The following is a 14,925-nucleotide window of genomic DNA, read 5'->3' on the forward strand; positions in this document are numbered from 1 at the left end:
TTATACATACACATATACACACACATATACATATAATATATAAAAATAGTGCAAATACAGTGAAAATATTCAAATTGCATAAATTCAGTGTAATAATATATAGGACTGATATAATTATATCAAATACGAATGTTCACTCAGAAGACAGTCCATTCCAAACATTGAAAAATCAAAAAAAGCTTTTAAAAGTGAAAAATTCAAAATTCATTCCACACCCCATAGAGTGAGAAAAATATATAAATCATGTGTCCAGTGTTTCACTCCGCGATCTCCTCATGTCATAAATCCACTCCCCAATGGGTATGCACATTGGCTGTATAGCAACAGCCAATTCGTGCTTGTCATAAAAATCTCAGCGTCCTCCTTCCTCGAGATCCCCTTGGATAATCCCGTTTGTCAGCATTCTCCCTGGATCCTGTATACCCCTCCCTCCATATATTACATGGGTCACGTAAATTGGCAGATGTCAGTGGACAAGATAGCCTGGCAGGAATTAAAGAGACGCAAGAAGAAGGAATATGCAGTGAGTAAGGTCTCCTGGAGGCCTTACTCACTGCATATTCCTTCCTCTTGCATACACATTGGGGAGTGGATTTATGACATGAGGAGATCACGGAATGAAACACTGGACACATGATTTATATGTTTTTCTCACTCTATGGGGTGTGGAATGAATTTAGAATTTTTCACTTTTAAAAGCTTTTTTTGATTTTTCACTGTTTGGAATGGACTGTCTTCTGAGTGAACATTCTTATTTGATATAATTATATCAGTCCTATATATTATTACACTGAATTTATACTGAGTTTAGTGTTACTTTCATAATGTATGAATCATCTGTAGCATAGTTTAATCTCTAGGTGTTGTTACTATGAACTTAATAGTATCTTCTCTCCTGTGCGCTGTGTCTTTTTCTTTATTTATTTTTTACTCATTTTTATTTCAATATGTGCATCATCTGCTGAAGTTCATTACCATAGTGATGAACATAGCTTATAATGTATAGAGCAACACCGCAAAAATAAATTACAAAAATCACAGAAAAGTAAACTAACACATTTCTGTTGTGGAAGACTTGGTAACAGGAAAGTTCCTCATTCACCATTTTTCAGGAGAACCCTTAGCCCCTTAGCTAATTTATGTGTGCTCTTTGGCAATCTAGATTTCTCTAGCTAACAATTTTAAAATAAGCACAAAAGAAATCCAGAGAAAAAAATGTTTTACAGTGTCATTCAAGGAAGAGGGTGAAAAGAATCACACAATGAAACTCTACAATCAACTGTACATTTGCTTGTCAAATAATAAAGTTCACAAGTCTGAATACCTGAACATCCCAAACCATAACCGATCCATCGTCACCAGCTGAGGCAAACCTATTCAAAAATACAGAGATTGTCATCAAATGGGATTTAAATTGGTAACTATGAACATGAACTTACAATAAAAAAAACTATAAAGCCTGCTGCCTATAAAGTGAGATGCATCCTCAATACATTTCCTGGTAACCACCACCACTAGGACAAAGAGTCAGGGAAAATCTCAATTTTGAGCGGTCACCAGAAAAAGATTGAAGGGGAAATCCTCCAATCCTACAGATTATCAGGAGATAAAGTTCAAGATGATAGATTAATTATTCGGGGTTTCTATGAACCTCTCCCTCAGAACAAAATCATTTGGGGGACCATGCTTCCCATGGTCTCTGTGTGTGTTGTAAAGTAGCCACCGCTCCAAGCTCACTCCCGTGATGGTCTACAATCTCAATACATACTAGTAAACTAACTGTGAGATTGTAGTCTATCACTGGAGTGAGCTTGGTGCATCAGCCAGGTGATACACAGATAAGATTTGTTAATAGTTAAAGTGACATTAACTTAAGGACTTAAAGTGACATTAAACCCTCAGATTTTTTTTAACATAAACCAATACTGTAATGTGCGCCTTACTGTAATCCATGATAGTTTCCCTTCTCTTTGCTGCTCTTACTTTTAAATTCTTATCTCTTCTTATGCTGGGGGAGAACTTCCCTTTGCAGCTGAGTGCATCTTCCTGTAGTGCTGGCTCAGGTTGTGAATCTGCACACAGACACCATGTATCCATTCCTGAGACAAGGCAGTCTGCTGCAAAACAGAATTTCTGCCCACCATGAGAAGAGATACAGATTTAAAAGGAAGAGCAGCAAAGAGAAGGGAAACAACCATGCATTACAGTAAGGCGCACATTACAGTAGTTTATGTTAAAAAATCTGAGGGTTTAATGTCCCTTTAAGGACTTACCTTAAGTGATGCCTCTTGATCCGATCATCTTCTTCTTTACAGTAGTTTTCAGCAATCCCTCTAGTGCTGGTGCCAGTCTCTGATCCATTGCAGACTGCGGTCTCTTCCTGTCCCACGGAGTCTGTCAGGCGTGCACGCTCACGGCTGCATGCATTGACTTACACAGTAGCTCTCCTCCTCTCCCTGCTTGTGATATCCACTGCGCATGTGCCCGCACACATCCTCCTGCACGGCCGCTCGAGAAGCTGAGTTTTACAGCCGGGAGCGAGCTGCGTAGACACAGGTACGTTTTTACCAATTTGGTAACTTTTTTATATGTTTTTGTATATATCTACTGCTTGCCAGCTATAGATAAATGTAAAAAGAAAAAAAAAACAGACTTTAATGTCACTTTAAGGTACTTGAATGCATTTTTAGGGTTGAACTCCTGAGTTTAGTGTCATTTTAAGGTGAACTGTTAATAAGCATGTGCCCATGCAACATAGTGGGGGCGATCGGGCACAGTTGCTATCGCAGAGAGAGGTATTTTGGGTACATACGTTGAATAAGATTTCACCATTTGGATTAAAAAGTCAGCCTTTTCCCTTAGTTGCTTTTTGAATATGCGTTGACTGCCAGAGTTCCCTCCCCGATTTATATACGCCTCTATCTAGGGTTTAGTTTTTTCCACTGTAATGTTGTGCAAAGTATGATGATTATGTAATGTTTTATATTTATTGGTAATATGGCATTTGTTTTGTTTGTTCGTATTTACTGTTTGCTGCAGGAGTGCCTCTTTTATTTAATTTAGTTGTTTGTTTTGCTTTACGTTCATTTTTTGAGTTTTTTTTATTTACTTTATTTGCACTGCTTTGGGGCTTTTTTCCTTTCTATCACCTGGTGATCCAGCCAGATAACCTACCTGCCCTAGGGTGGCTACACTTACTCCTTCACTGTATCAATGGATTTGCGATGTAGCCTCTCTTGGATCGCAGCATTGTGAATCTGTGGAGAGGTGTGGTGTTAGATGCGATAGTACATTTAGATGATGTTTACACATAACTGACTAAGGAAATAAATCCTCCAGCTAACATTTTTTAAGAAGTAACAGACCAGTTTTTTACCCTATTGGGATAAAAGGTTTAGCTACATAAACAAAAGCTGACCATTGTAAGCACCTGTCAGTGTTAAATGATTTGTCTTTACCTTTTGTTGGACAGTTCAGTCTGTTAACGCAAGTTGAGAAACAACAGATTTACTGGCCAGATCAACAGGTAATGAAAATATGTTACAGGGTTAACTCATATACACAATGACTGCTGTAATAATGCTATAGACAGACAGCATAACATATGTTATATTTGAGTTTGCCCATAATTCCACATTAAGCCTCCTGGTCTCCATGGTGATCCACTTTGCTTTCCATTATGTTTCTGCCCTTCTCTACGGTTTCTCCTACCCTCTACAGTGATTGGTGAATGATGAGAGCAGGGGCCTGAGCATGCACTGTGGCGTCTATGCAAGAGCAAGATCCATTGACATATTTTTAGTTGTGGTTGTCTTCCGCTTCCAGTTGGGTGCACTATGGATGGGTTACCATGGTAACGGGGACCCTTGTTTTTGGTGATCATATTTTACTGCAAATGGCAGTTCAAGGTATATTAGCATCTTCCAGCATATAACTTTTTATATGTTTTTGCTTCCTGTGGTAGTGAATAAGTGTCGTATTTATGCGTTTCTACAACGTTGTGCTGGTGTATCTTACTGTTTGGACAATTCTCCTGCTGGTGCCATCTGTCACTTCACCATACCACCCACCTACTCTTAGATCTATGGCTGTAAGGAGTACACTTGATCACTTAGAGATATGGACAGGGCTCCCCTTAGGGTGTATCATCACATCAAGATTATAGATCTATAGATATATATATATATATAACATTTTCTTATATGGTACATGGGAGGGGGTTTGGGAAAGGTTGCATAAGATGGAGTTCCCTTTTAAATAATATTCCAAATACCTTGCAGAGAACTTTTCTGTATTTTATTTTTAGCATATACTTTTGCTGAGTTCTCCAGCCACTTAGGGCAGTTAGTTACTATGAATCCATTATGTGTGACCCCTATTGCAGGTCAATTTTCCCAGATTAAATAGGTATTGGATATAGTGGTTAAGGATCACTAAGGCATTTCAATTCTCTTTTTCATCTGAGCCGAGGTGTCCTCTGGGAATGGGACTGCTTTTATTATATCCCCCCTTGCTGCTCCTATTAAAAGGAGAAACTGTGCTGATGATAGACATTTGTTGCTGTAACTACACCTTCTAATGCCTTCTCCCTGGGCTATTGATTTCCTTGTTTGCTGCTGGATTGACAGGTGAGCACCAAAAGAACACAAGTCTCAATATTTTGCATTTTCTTTAGGACATTAGCATCATTTCTATTGATCTTTTAAGCCTTTGTAATTGCTTTTTCTTTTGAAAAACAGCAATTCTCAACACTAAATCTGAAGTTTTCAGAAAACGAAAATAACAGGGGGAAAAAAAGCCCATTTCTTTGTGTGTGTGTGTGTGTGTGTGTTGAAGAAGTCCACATTTGTCAAGGTTACTGCAAATAACCCAGTGTGGTGAATTGACTCTTATTGGATTTGCTGTTTAGAAAGATGGATATGTTTCCTAAAATCTATTGCCAAGCATATGATAAGGTTTACAAATAGGTTACTGTGTCGTAACATGTATTGACTGCTGTAATCATCACAGATTCATAAAACTGAACAATGAACTCCTGTAATAGAAAGTTACATTTATTTGTACAAAAATATAAGTAATCAATTAACAAAGATCAAGTGACTGAGTAGGTTTGATTTACTAAGGGAGTAAAGGGTGTTCAGCTAATAATATGAAAGTTTACTATACAACAGATATGTTTATGTGGCAAAGTAAATTTTAATCATGTGTAAGTAAAATGAGACATTGTCTAATTGTAAGAGAGATTGTCACTTTGACTATTCAGGGAAAAGTGACAGTGTAGTGACAGTCTGCACATAGCCTACATCCCGCCTGTCTAAGCTCTGTTGTTGACTGGTTTCAAAGCTCAGACATGTTGTGGCACCAAGCCCCCTTCCCTATGTGACAGTATTGGGCCCGGTGATTGGCTGCTCAGGCCCGAGAGCCATTACATAGCAGAGGTGAAGTATGCCCACATACTTAGAAGCTATGTTGTGTTAGGGGGGGTTCCAACAGCAGGGGGAGGTGGTAAGAGAGGATGGTGGGCTAAGCATACATACCTGGTGGAGGTGGACTATGTGTAGACACTGTCACTTTTCCCTGAATGGATTTGGCATATGATTGGGTACTTGAAAGTAAACACAACTTACTAACAATCTATTTCTTATGTTCACATGTGTTTTAGTAAGCCTCTAATCTGTTAGTTAAGATCATGGTATATCCAAATTGACATAAAAAATACAGAGCCTCATGACCAAAAATGTCATAAAGTCGTAAATGTCATACGGTTCTTTTTACCTATATCAAACCATAAAATGTCGTTTCCAGAGCAGTGTGGGAGAAGAAAAGAGACTCTAGCCAACTTCGAGACCGATTATTTAGCCCTACAGAATATCTCTCTTTATTGTTTGAAGTGAAAACTATACACACTTTAAGGCTAAATTCACACCATTGCATTGTAAGAACGCATGTCAGGAAAAAAAAAAAAAGAAGAGGTTCGGGGGATGCTTTTCTGTCCACTTTGGTGCGATGGTAGCCAATTCAAAATGTATGAGCTGCCTTAAAGTGACCCTGTCATGGGGGTCTACAAAAGCACAAAACAGCTTTAAATATACCAGTCTGTACATCAGTTTACTTAAACTCCCAACACTGATCCCAGCACGGAAAGTGAAGATGCTGCTAAGGTCAGCTATTCAGCCTGCTCAGCTATTAATGAGTAGGCCAAGTCACAATCTGCCCAAAAATGTTAACAGCCAGTTAAAGTTGGCTTGCAAAGTATCTTACCAATTGGTTTCATAGGTTGCTGTGATTACCACTTTAAAAGGGCTTTTGCACATTCCATGCTGTTAGGTAGAAGTCAAAGTTCATGGGGCATTAAGTGTTGGTGGATATTTTTGGACAGTTCCTAAAATATTGGAACCCCAACACATCATCAATGAAAGTAGAAAATAAATTATCAATCATATTTCAATTATGAATTCAGATCATACACCTCAACATTGCCCAGCAAAGTATTTCTTTAAAAACATTGCCCAAACCCTACATTCATCATGTTTTCAAACAGCTGGCTCCAACTCTCTCAGCTCAGCTTCCCTGAACTTCCTGCCCAATACAAGATCCAAGGGGAAGCACAGTCTTCAGCTGCTGTCCTACTGATAGTATGAAGAAAGGAGATGGGAGGGAGGGAGGAAGGAGAAGAGGGGAACAGGGGGGGAGGGGAGTGGATTGCCTTGCTGTGGAGTCACACACACTTACTAGCACACAAGGGTGGCTCCATAGGACCCTGCAAGGGAAAGGTGCCACCATAACACAGGATATCAGGGCCAGTGCTTAGGGGACCAGATGATTCTGCAGAAAGCTAACTTTTAAACATCAAGAAGCAGCATCAATTGTAAGCGATTAAATCAGCATTTGAAATAACTTAAAGCACTTTAACTTTCATATCACTTGAAGGACTAAAATAAAGTCAAACTTAATTTTATTTCACGTCTGGTATGAAATTGTGCATACGAATATTCTGGATTCATATATCCAGCCAGTGGGCGGAGCTTTAGGCTTCTTTTCACACATTTCCCAGTTTCTCCTGACCTCCTGTTTTAAAGTTGCTAAAATGTACAAACACAAGTGTATGAGTTGAAGCTGGGTCTTCACTGTTCCTCCTTTCTGTGTGGCACCATATGATATTAATAAACAATTCCTATGAATTCTTAGATTTAATATCGCCCAGATCACCAAATGTATGCCTCAGTGATAATGAATAACAGGTGCACTTTTCATATCATTGCTGCATCAGCGGAGTAATTATACTAAAGATGAACTAGATCATTATGACCTTCAAAGTCGCACGTCAGCGAGGAATTAAAAAGATGCAATTTTAAAGTTTTGTACAGGATTCATTTAGTATCTTAAAAGTCAATCAGGGTAAATGTTCCAATCACTGATTTATTTTTCTACCTGCCTACATTGAGAACATGAAAATCCCTTTTCAAAGCTTGCAATAAGATATTATCAAAGCACTTGAAGCATGAAACAATTTAGAGAGGTGGATGAGAACACCAAAGTGTACATACTGAGTAGGCTCTCCTCCCGTGCCACCAGAGAGTGTAAATAGTAGACATGTGCCATTCGTTTCGTTCCGAATCGAAATTCGGACGAATTTTCGGAAATTCGGATGTATCCGAATTCCGAATTACAGACATAACGAATGCAAACGAATCCGAATTTCCAGGGCTTGAAAAATTTGGCGGTGTCTCACCAGTCAGTCAAAAATTTCACCAGTCAGCATGATGAAAAACGAAATAACACAAATCCGAATTTAAAACGAAACGAAACTAAACACATTTTTTGGCAGTGCACATGTCTAGTAAATAGTACATTTCAATCCTACAAAATTGGGAGAACTAATAACATGAATACATACACAAAATGTATAAAAGAAATAGAAGATATATAAGGAGACGTGTCAGGCACTATACACAATTTCATTTTCTATTTCATTCAGCAGTGAGTGCCGGAAGAGAGTCCTGGCAGAAATACTAACTTTGAATTTTATGTGCTGCATAAAATTAGTCATTCAAATACTTGTATGATATGAATGTCCGTGCCAATCAGATTGACACTTACCTACAAGATTTGAATGCGACTGTTGTTGCAGGAAGCACGTATTTTTGTCTGCGCATGTGCAGTGTAAATCGTACGAATTTTGACGTACGGAAACGCCACCAACCTTGCGAAAATCCTATGATCGACTGAAGTTTTCTAACCTGCTGGTTAGTCAAAAGTTGATCGATTGTACAGTATTTACGTTGTACAGTATTTACGGTTGTACACTGCCCATCAACCTCACGAATATCGTACGAAAACGCCATCGCATATGAAAATCGGCCGATATTTGTAGGGTGTATGAGCACCTTTAGAAACATTTTATTATCGTGCTTTCTGTTCCATCAGCATCAGCAGGTGCATTCCAGGATCAGATTAGAGACAATAGGGAGCGAGGTAGACTGATGTCTGGATGGAAAACTGACCTTCTCAACAAGAAAAGTTCCTTGTATACATCTCAGCTTCAGTTGGTGTGTACCTATAAACCTGTGGCCTTGTAAACAGTATAATAACAAATCGGCCTTCAACCTCATGAGTATTTCTTACCTGTTTTCATCCACTTGTACAAGGAAACGCACTATATCATTGTGACTTTTTAAAGCTGAAAGCTCGGTGTATGGATTCTGGATCTGCTCTTCTCCAATGTTCAACACTGTGGTTTTCTGCAATGGAGCATTACACTGATTTTAGTACAAAGAATAAAAAAATGTGAAATTACAAAGTTTACAGCATCCACAACATGCAAAGATCAGAAATCAATAGGAATACATTTTCCAGTGGGAACTATAGAAGAGGGGATTTCCATTCACTTTGCAGAGATTTCCTCTCACTTTCTGTTGTGTCTGTGCTATAGGAAGTGTTGTTACCACACTGGGTAACAAATTAAGCAGAGGAAAAACACTAAAACGGGCAATTAACTGAGAAAATGCTGCAAAAATAAATAAATACTGGGCTTGTTACAATAATTAAAGGAGAACTATGAGGTGAGTGATTTCCACTCTACCTCATAGTTAGAGGCGACCTGTGACAAAGAAGCTGTCACACGTCGGCTCCATTGATCGGGAAGTGAGCGAACACATCCCGATCACCTCCCTGCAGTGAGGAGTGATTTTCAGTCACCGCTCCACGCAGGGATTCCCTCTCCTCTCTCCAGCACTGACTGGAGGAACGAACGGGGAAGGGGGCGGGCACAGCAGAGCCAGCTGTCACTCACACAGCTGGGTGGATCCAGACAGTATTGTCGGTTTCCTTCCCGGCTGCGGCACCCTCAGTATATCGCGGGCAACAGCTCGCGATATACTGGGCTTTGGATCACGGGAGGAGGTTAGTATATGTCCTCCCGTGACCCTAAAGAGAACTATGGGGAAAAACACTTACCCCATAATTCTCTTTTAAAGTGAAACTTCAGTGTCATTGAGAGGAAAAAACAAACATCCTCTCCACATGCGTTAAATACAAAGCAAGCATTTAAGCAAATGTCACTGCAGTCTTTCCTATTGGTCCTGAGTAGAGATGAGGCTGGGCTTGGTGTGAACCCAGTTTGCCTGAGTTGCCCCAGCCCGTTCAAACCTCTGACCGCCACCACCTCCTCCAAACCCAATTTGCGGTGGCATTTGGGGCATTCCCTGGCCCTTTGTAACGTATAGCTGCAGGGTGGGGAGTGCACCTCTCCGCAATAGATTGGGTCAAGAGGAGGGGGTGGCGCCCAGAGCTTTGAGCAGACTTGAGTGAACTACAAAATGAAAAGGTCCATCTGGTATTATCAACATGGTCAGCCCCAGTGTTATAATAAGGTAAACATTGCATCCCCTTTATCACTGCACCAGCATATCAGTAATGATGAAAGGCTAACAGCAGTAAAACAAATCTAAACTCAATCAGTAAACTCTCAAATAAATTTTAAAATAGAGCCTAACTGAATGACATTTTGTTGTTTTCTAAAGCAACTGCTCAGATCTTCCACAGCCTCTTTGCTGCCACTTCATGACTATATACATTTATTCTAGAGATGGCATATGGCTTTGCTCAGGGTGGGATTCGCCATTATGACAACAGTGGACCAAGCCTGCGTAATGTGCCCTGGCAGGGCAGCTAGTAGTCTCCATCAAAGTCCATGTGACAGGCTGACAACTCAGGAGCACAAAGCGTGGTCACCCAATATTAGGGATGCACTGATACCGGTTTTTCCGCAAACGAGTACGAGTACGAGTACCGATATTTATCTTTCGATACTCGTACTTCTGCTTCCCGGCAATCAGGAAGCCGGGCGGCGTGTCATTACCCGGTACCCGGCTTCTTGATTGCCAGGGAAGGCGGCTCCACGTTGATTGGCCAGGAAGCTGGCTTCCCGGCAAATCAACATCGAGCTGGCCAAACAGCATGGAGCCTGATTGGCCAGAAAGCTGGTTTTATGTTCCCTTGCGGCAATGCTGGTCAGCAGAGATCGCCCTCTGACCAAAAATTCAGCATCAGGGGTATCAGAGCATTTGTGCAAGCACGAGTTGTCGCCAAAATACTCGGTACCGATACTGCTATAGGCATCGGTGCATCCCTACCCGATACAATAACAGGAAGTGCCAGAACAAGACACAAGTATATTACGTCACTTCCGCATTCTCGTGTCACTCTCCAGCTTCAGACGCTGGAGAGAAGCTGATGAAGCAGATCTGTGCCTCATCAGCTTCTTCAGGGGGGTCCTAGGTGACATTAGGGGTCTTGGAGACCCCTGATGTCTCCATAAAGAGGACCTGTCACATATCTTTGCTATCACATAGGGGAGTTTCTTAGCCCGTATGTGATAGCAATAAAGTTAAGTAAACAAAAAAAATAGGAAAAAAATAATTAAAGTCACACATGAAAAAGAATTGAAAAAAAAAAACACCATTTTTTTAAAAAAGTCCCCACCCTTACATACACGCGTGCACACATGCGTCGGGTGCGCATACGTGCGAAAACGACTATTGCACCCATTACGCCGGACATGTTATATATTGCCACGAACGTCGCAGGGAGAGCAATAATTCTAGTTCCATTATTCACTGATAACACTAAACTGATGAGCGGTAAAAGCTTTTAAAGCGTTGCCTAAAAATTGGGTAAGTATAAATGTTTATTATAACATAATGTAAAAAAAAAAATCAAAATTTTCAGTAATTTTTCCTTAATATTAGGGCTGCAGCTAACGATTATTTTCATAATCGATTAGTTAGCCGATTATTAAGTTCGATTAATCGGATTAAAAGCACAAACCCTTTAAAGAGCTGGTCCATAGTAGTGATGAGCCTTCTCCTGAGTTCGCCCATGCCCGCTCAAAACTGTGACTGCCCCCCCCTGGTCCAATCATAGAGGCACATTCCCCGTCCTGCAGCATACGTCACAAAAGGGCTGGGAATTCCCCCGCCGCACTGTGGCCACCCCCCTGACTGGCCCGGGAGGTGGGAGTACCGGTCACCATTTTAAGCAGGCTTTGGCGAATTTAGGGAAAATGGGTTCGTACCAAGACCAGGTCCATCTCTTAGTTCAGAGTAATGATGAGCAACAGACACTGGAGTGCATGTAGAAAGGAATTGGCTGAAAGAAGGCTGGAGAAGATTAGCAGCACTCATATGCAAAGAGGTGAAAATAAATAAAGTGAAACAAATATTTCATAAACCAATAAAAAGGGCAATTGTTTATGACACACAGGACAGGAAGTGATGGGAAATCTGTCCAACAGGTTTAGAACTGAAGTTTTTATTGCTGCCTGTGCCTTCCTGTCCCTGTGACACCCCCATCCCCCCCTCACAGGGGTCACAGACATAAACAGTGCACAGATGTTTAACTCTGGCTTTAGGCCTCATAGGCTCAGCAGGCCATTTGCAGGGACATGTAGTTCCTCATTAATTCAAGGCTGGCACGACTCTAGCTGAAAAAGATTATGAAAGCATTCTGTGACTTGTGGTTCCTCAGCAGCTGGCGGTTGTCAGGCTCCTTACCTCCACTCCACCCTGCGGTTCTTTACTGCCCAGGAGCCACCGGAACATGACGGCCAGCTGTCACTCCTGTGTCCGACCTGAGCAAATACCACAATCAGACCAGTCATACCATACACTCTGTGTGACAATTTACAGCAGGCTCGACAACAGCACACAGGCCAGATTCACCAGAGCATGTTACCTAGCAACCAGGCAAAGCATTCTACGGCAAGCTGGGTTGACAAAACTACTGCAACCAGCTGACTAGCAAAGCTTGGGGGGAAGAGTGAGAAGAGTAGAATTAGATGTGACATTGTTATTCTTGCTGCTCCGAATCATTTCTATGAGGAATGAACATCCTTAAGAGCAGTGACATTGCTTAGTGACTGGCCGCCCACATAAAATATCCATCCGGCCATTCTGCTGCAAAGATAAAGCTAAACCTATCAGTCCTGAGACTCTGGTTAAAGGCAATTTGATTATGTAGTAGCAGATTTACTTCTGTGAACGCACGTAACATTCGTGCGTGTTTACTTCTGTGAACGCACGTAACATTTGTGTGTGTTTGTGCGCATTCGTGTGATGCATTTGCCTTGTATCGTTATTGAGTTCAATAAGGCCTGTATCTGAAGTTCGTGGACTTTAATCTGAGCGCGTTACAAACACAGCAAAGCAGCTCATGTACCAGATTTTGCGACACACGTTCCGCATTTCTTGCTTCTGTGTTTGTGTACTTTTTCATGAAAAAAAGAGCTTCTTCCTGGGTGCTATTAAAAATGAATGGCAACGCAAGCTTGCCATTCATGCACATTTGCCACGTTTCTGTCAACATGCATCAAAGTGCGCGGTCACAGAATGCTGGCTTAGAGCTATGCAGGTCCCGGGGTTTTTTTTTTAGCATTGAGCAGGTATGTTATCCGTATGCATTTCCCTTGGGTGTTGACATGTGTTTCCAATATGTTTTTGAATTGAAGATTTGGAGTGCATAGTTACCAGCCGCTGACCAAGGCTTGTTAATACCTGTTGGCAGTGCATTGAAACGCATGTTATATGCATTTTTTATGTGTTCCCATTGACTTCTATGAGCCTCCCGAAGCACTAAAACACAGAAAAAAAGTGTATTTTTCATAACACTCTGCGTTGTAGCGCTGAGATGGGAATAGGCAGTATTTTTATTATGAGGAACCAAGCCACCTGTGTTTTAGCACCCTGCAAGGTGTGTGTTAAAACACAACAGTGTAAATGGGCCATTTGCTTGATGAGTTTTCTATTGAAATCAAAGCAAGTACATCAGAACAGACAGGCCCGGCGCTACCGCAAGGCAAGTCAGGCGGCCGCCTGAGGGCGCTGCAGGGTGAGGGCAGAAAAAACAGGGCATTTTGACAAGTACTTGTACTAAGAACAGACCTCGATGCATGCGTTAAAACACATGTCAGCGCACATTATTGTGCACATCGATATGCCACGCAACGCATCAATGTTATGATGTGTGTTGATATTCAATACAAAGTGTATTGCGAGATGCATTCACAACGCTCAACACATTTGTAATCCTAATGTGTGCTGGCATACATTTTGATGTGTTTTTTTTCTCATTTAAATGGATGACAAATGTGGGGGAATAAAAAAGGTAAAGCGATGGTACACGAATCCACCAAAAAACACACTCCAGTCCAGTCATAGGAATTCTACCTCATTGAGATCTTTGAGGCTCTCTGCTCTGGTGGCAGATGGGACCTGTAGTTTCCCCATTTGCAGAACCTGTCAGAGGATCTGGGAATGGATGACGTGGCTGTATGTTGTGTGTGGCTCAATTCAAAAACTGACAAGAGCCTGCAAGGAGTAGAACTAGATTCTAGTAAGGTGTTAGCTGGAGATGTGACACTATTTAATGTCACACCCTGAACCCTTGATATGGGTATAAGGCCCCATTCACATGTAGCGACTTATCGCATGATTTCCGCCGCGATATCGCGCATTTTTGCCGCGCGATATCACGAGAAGTCGCCGGCTAATGATAGTCAATAGAGCTGTCTTAGCTCCATGTCGCGCGTCGCTCGTCGCGGTCGCAAGTCGCTTCTACAGGACCCTTTTTTCGGCGGATTTTGCGCGATTTTGCTTTTTTCTATGGAGCCCGACGGAGAAGGTCGCGCTACCGTCGCTGGAACGTCGCCCCGAAAGTCGCGCTATCCCGGCCGCTGCACAGGTATGTCGCTACATGTGAATGGGGCCTAACATGAAATATGGTATTAACTAGAGGTGCACCGAAATAAAAATTTCAAAACCGAAAGGAAAACAAATGTCAGTCCGAAACCAAAAGCAAAAATGTTTTTTGTTCTAACTTTTTCAAATTTTTAAAAATATTTTATTTGAATTGATTTTTTTATAAACTTTTACATGTTTTTATATTTTATTTGTATTTATTTATTCATTATTATTAAATATTTTTATTTTTTACTTTACTTTTAGGGGCTTTGGGGAAATATTCGGGGTCTAAACCCCTGATATTTCCCTGTTAAAATAGAAAAAGAGATGGAGGACACAGAGTCCTCAATCTCTTTTTTCTGCAGCCCCTGTTATAAATGAACAGGAATTCTCTATACTGAATGTTCCTGTTCATTCATAACTTGAGGACAGAGTATGTTTACTATAACCCCAATCATGAATGAACAGGAAGGGATGTAGATCACTCCCATTCATTCATAATTGAGGAGATAGTAACCATACCCTGTCCTTAATTATGTACAAACACTCAGCGATCACTGATCCTGAGTGTTCTCGCTCTCCTCCCTGACACGCTGTCACAGGAGACAGAGCCAGCAGAGCAGGGAGGAGAGCTCAGCCTCCTGTGACACCACTCTCTTTTGATCTCTGACAGGAGGTTGAGCGGTGC

General features: G+C 41.2%; 1 protein-coding gene across 1 annotated transcript in view; it reads right to left on the reverse strand.

Annotated features, from left to right (window-relative positions):
• The window catches only part of WDR41 (WD repeat domain 41), a 30,766-nt gene extending 18,560 nt beyond the window's left edge, over positions 1 to 12,206 (reverse strand). Inside the window, exons 1-3 of the mRNA XM_018557274.1 lie at positions 12,054 to 12,206; positions 8,626 to 8,741; positions 1,325 to 1,373 (exon numbers count right to left, since the gene is read on the reverse strand). Of these exons, the coding sequence (XP_018412776.1) occupies positions 1,325 to 1,373; positions 8,626 to 8,741; positions 12,054 to 12,101 (213 nt within the window). The 5' untranslated portion in view covers positions 12,102 to 12,206. The remainder of the gene's footprint in view (positions 1 to 1,324; positions 1,374 to 8,625; positions 8,742 to 12,053) is intronic.
• Positions 12,207 to 14,925: the final 2,719 nt, after the last annotated feature.

This window comes from Nanorana parkeri, unplaced genomic scaffold, assembly GCF_000935625.1.
Source record: "Nanorana parkeri isolate BGI_ZX_2015 unplaced genomic scaffold, ASM93562v1 scaffold277, whole genome shotgun sequence".
NCBI classification, from domain to species: Eukaryota; Metazoa; Chordata; class Amphibia; order Anura; family Dicroglossidae; genus Nanorana; species Nanorana parkeri.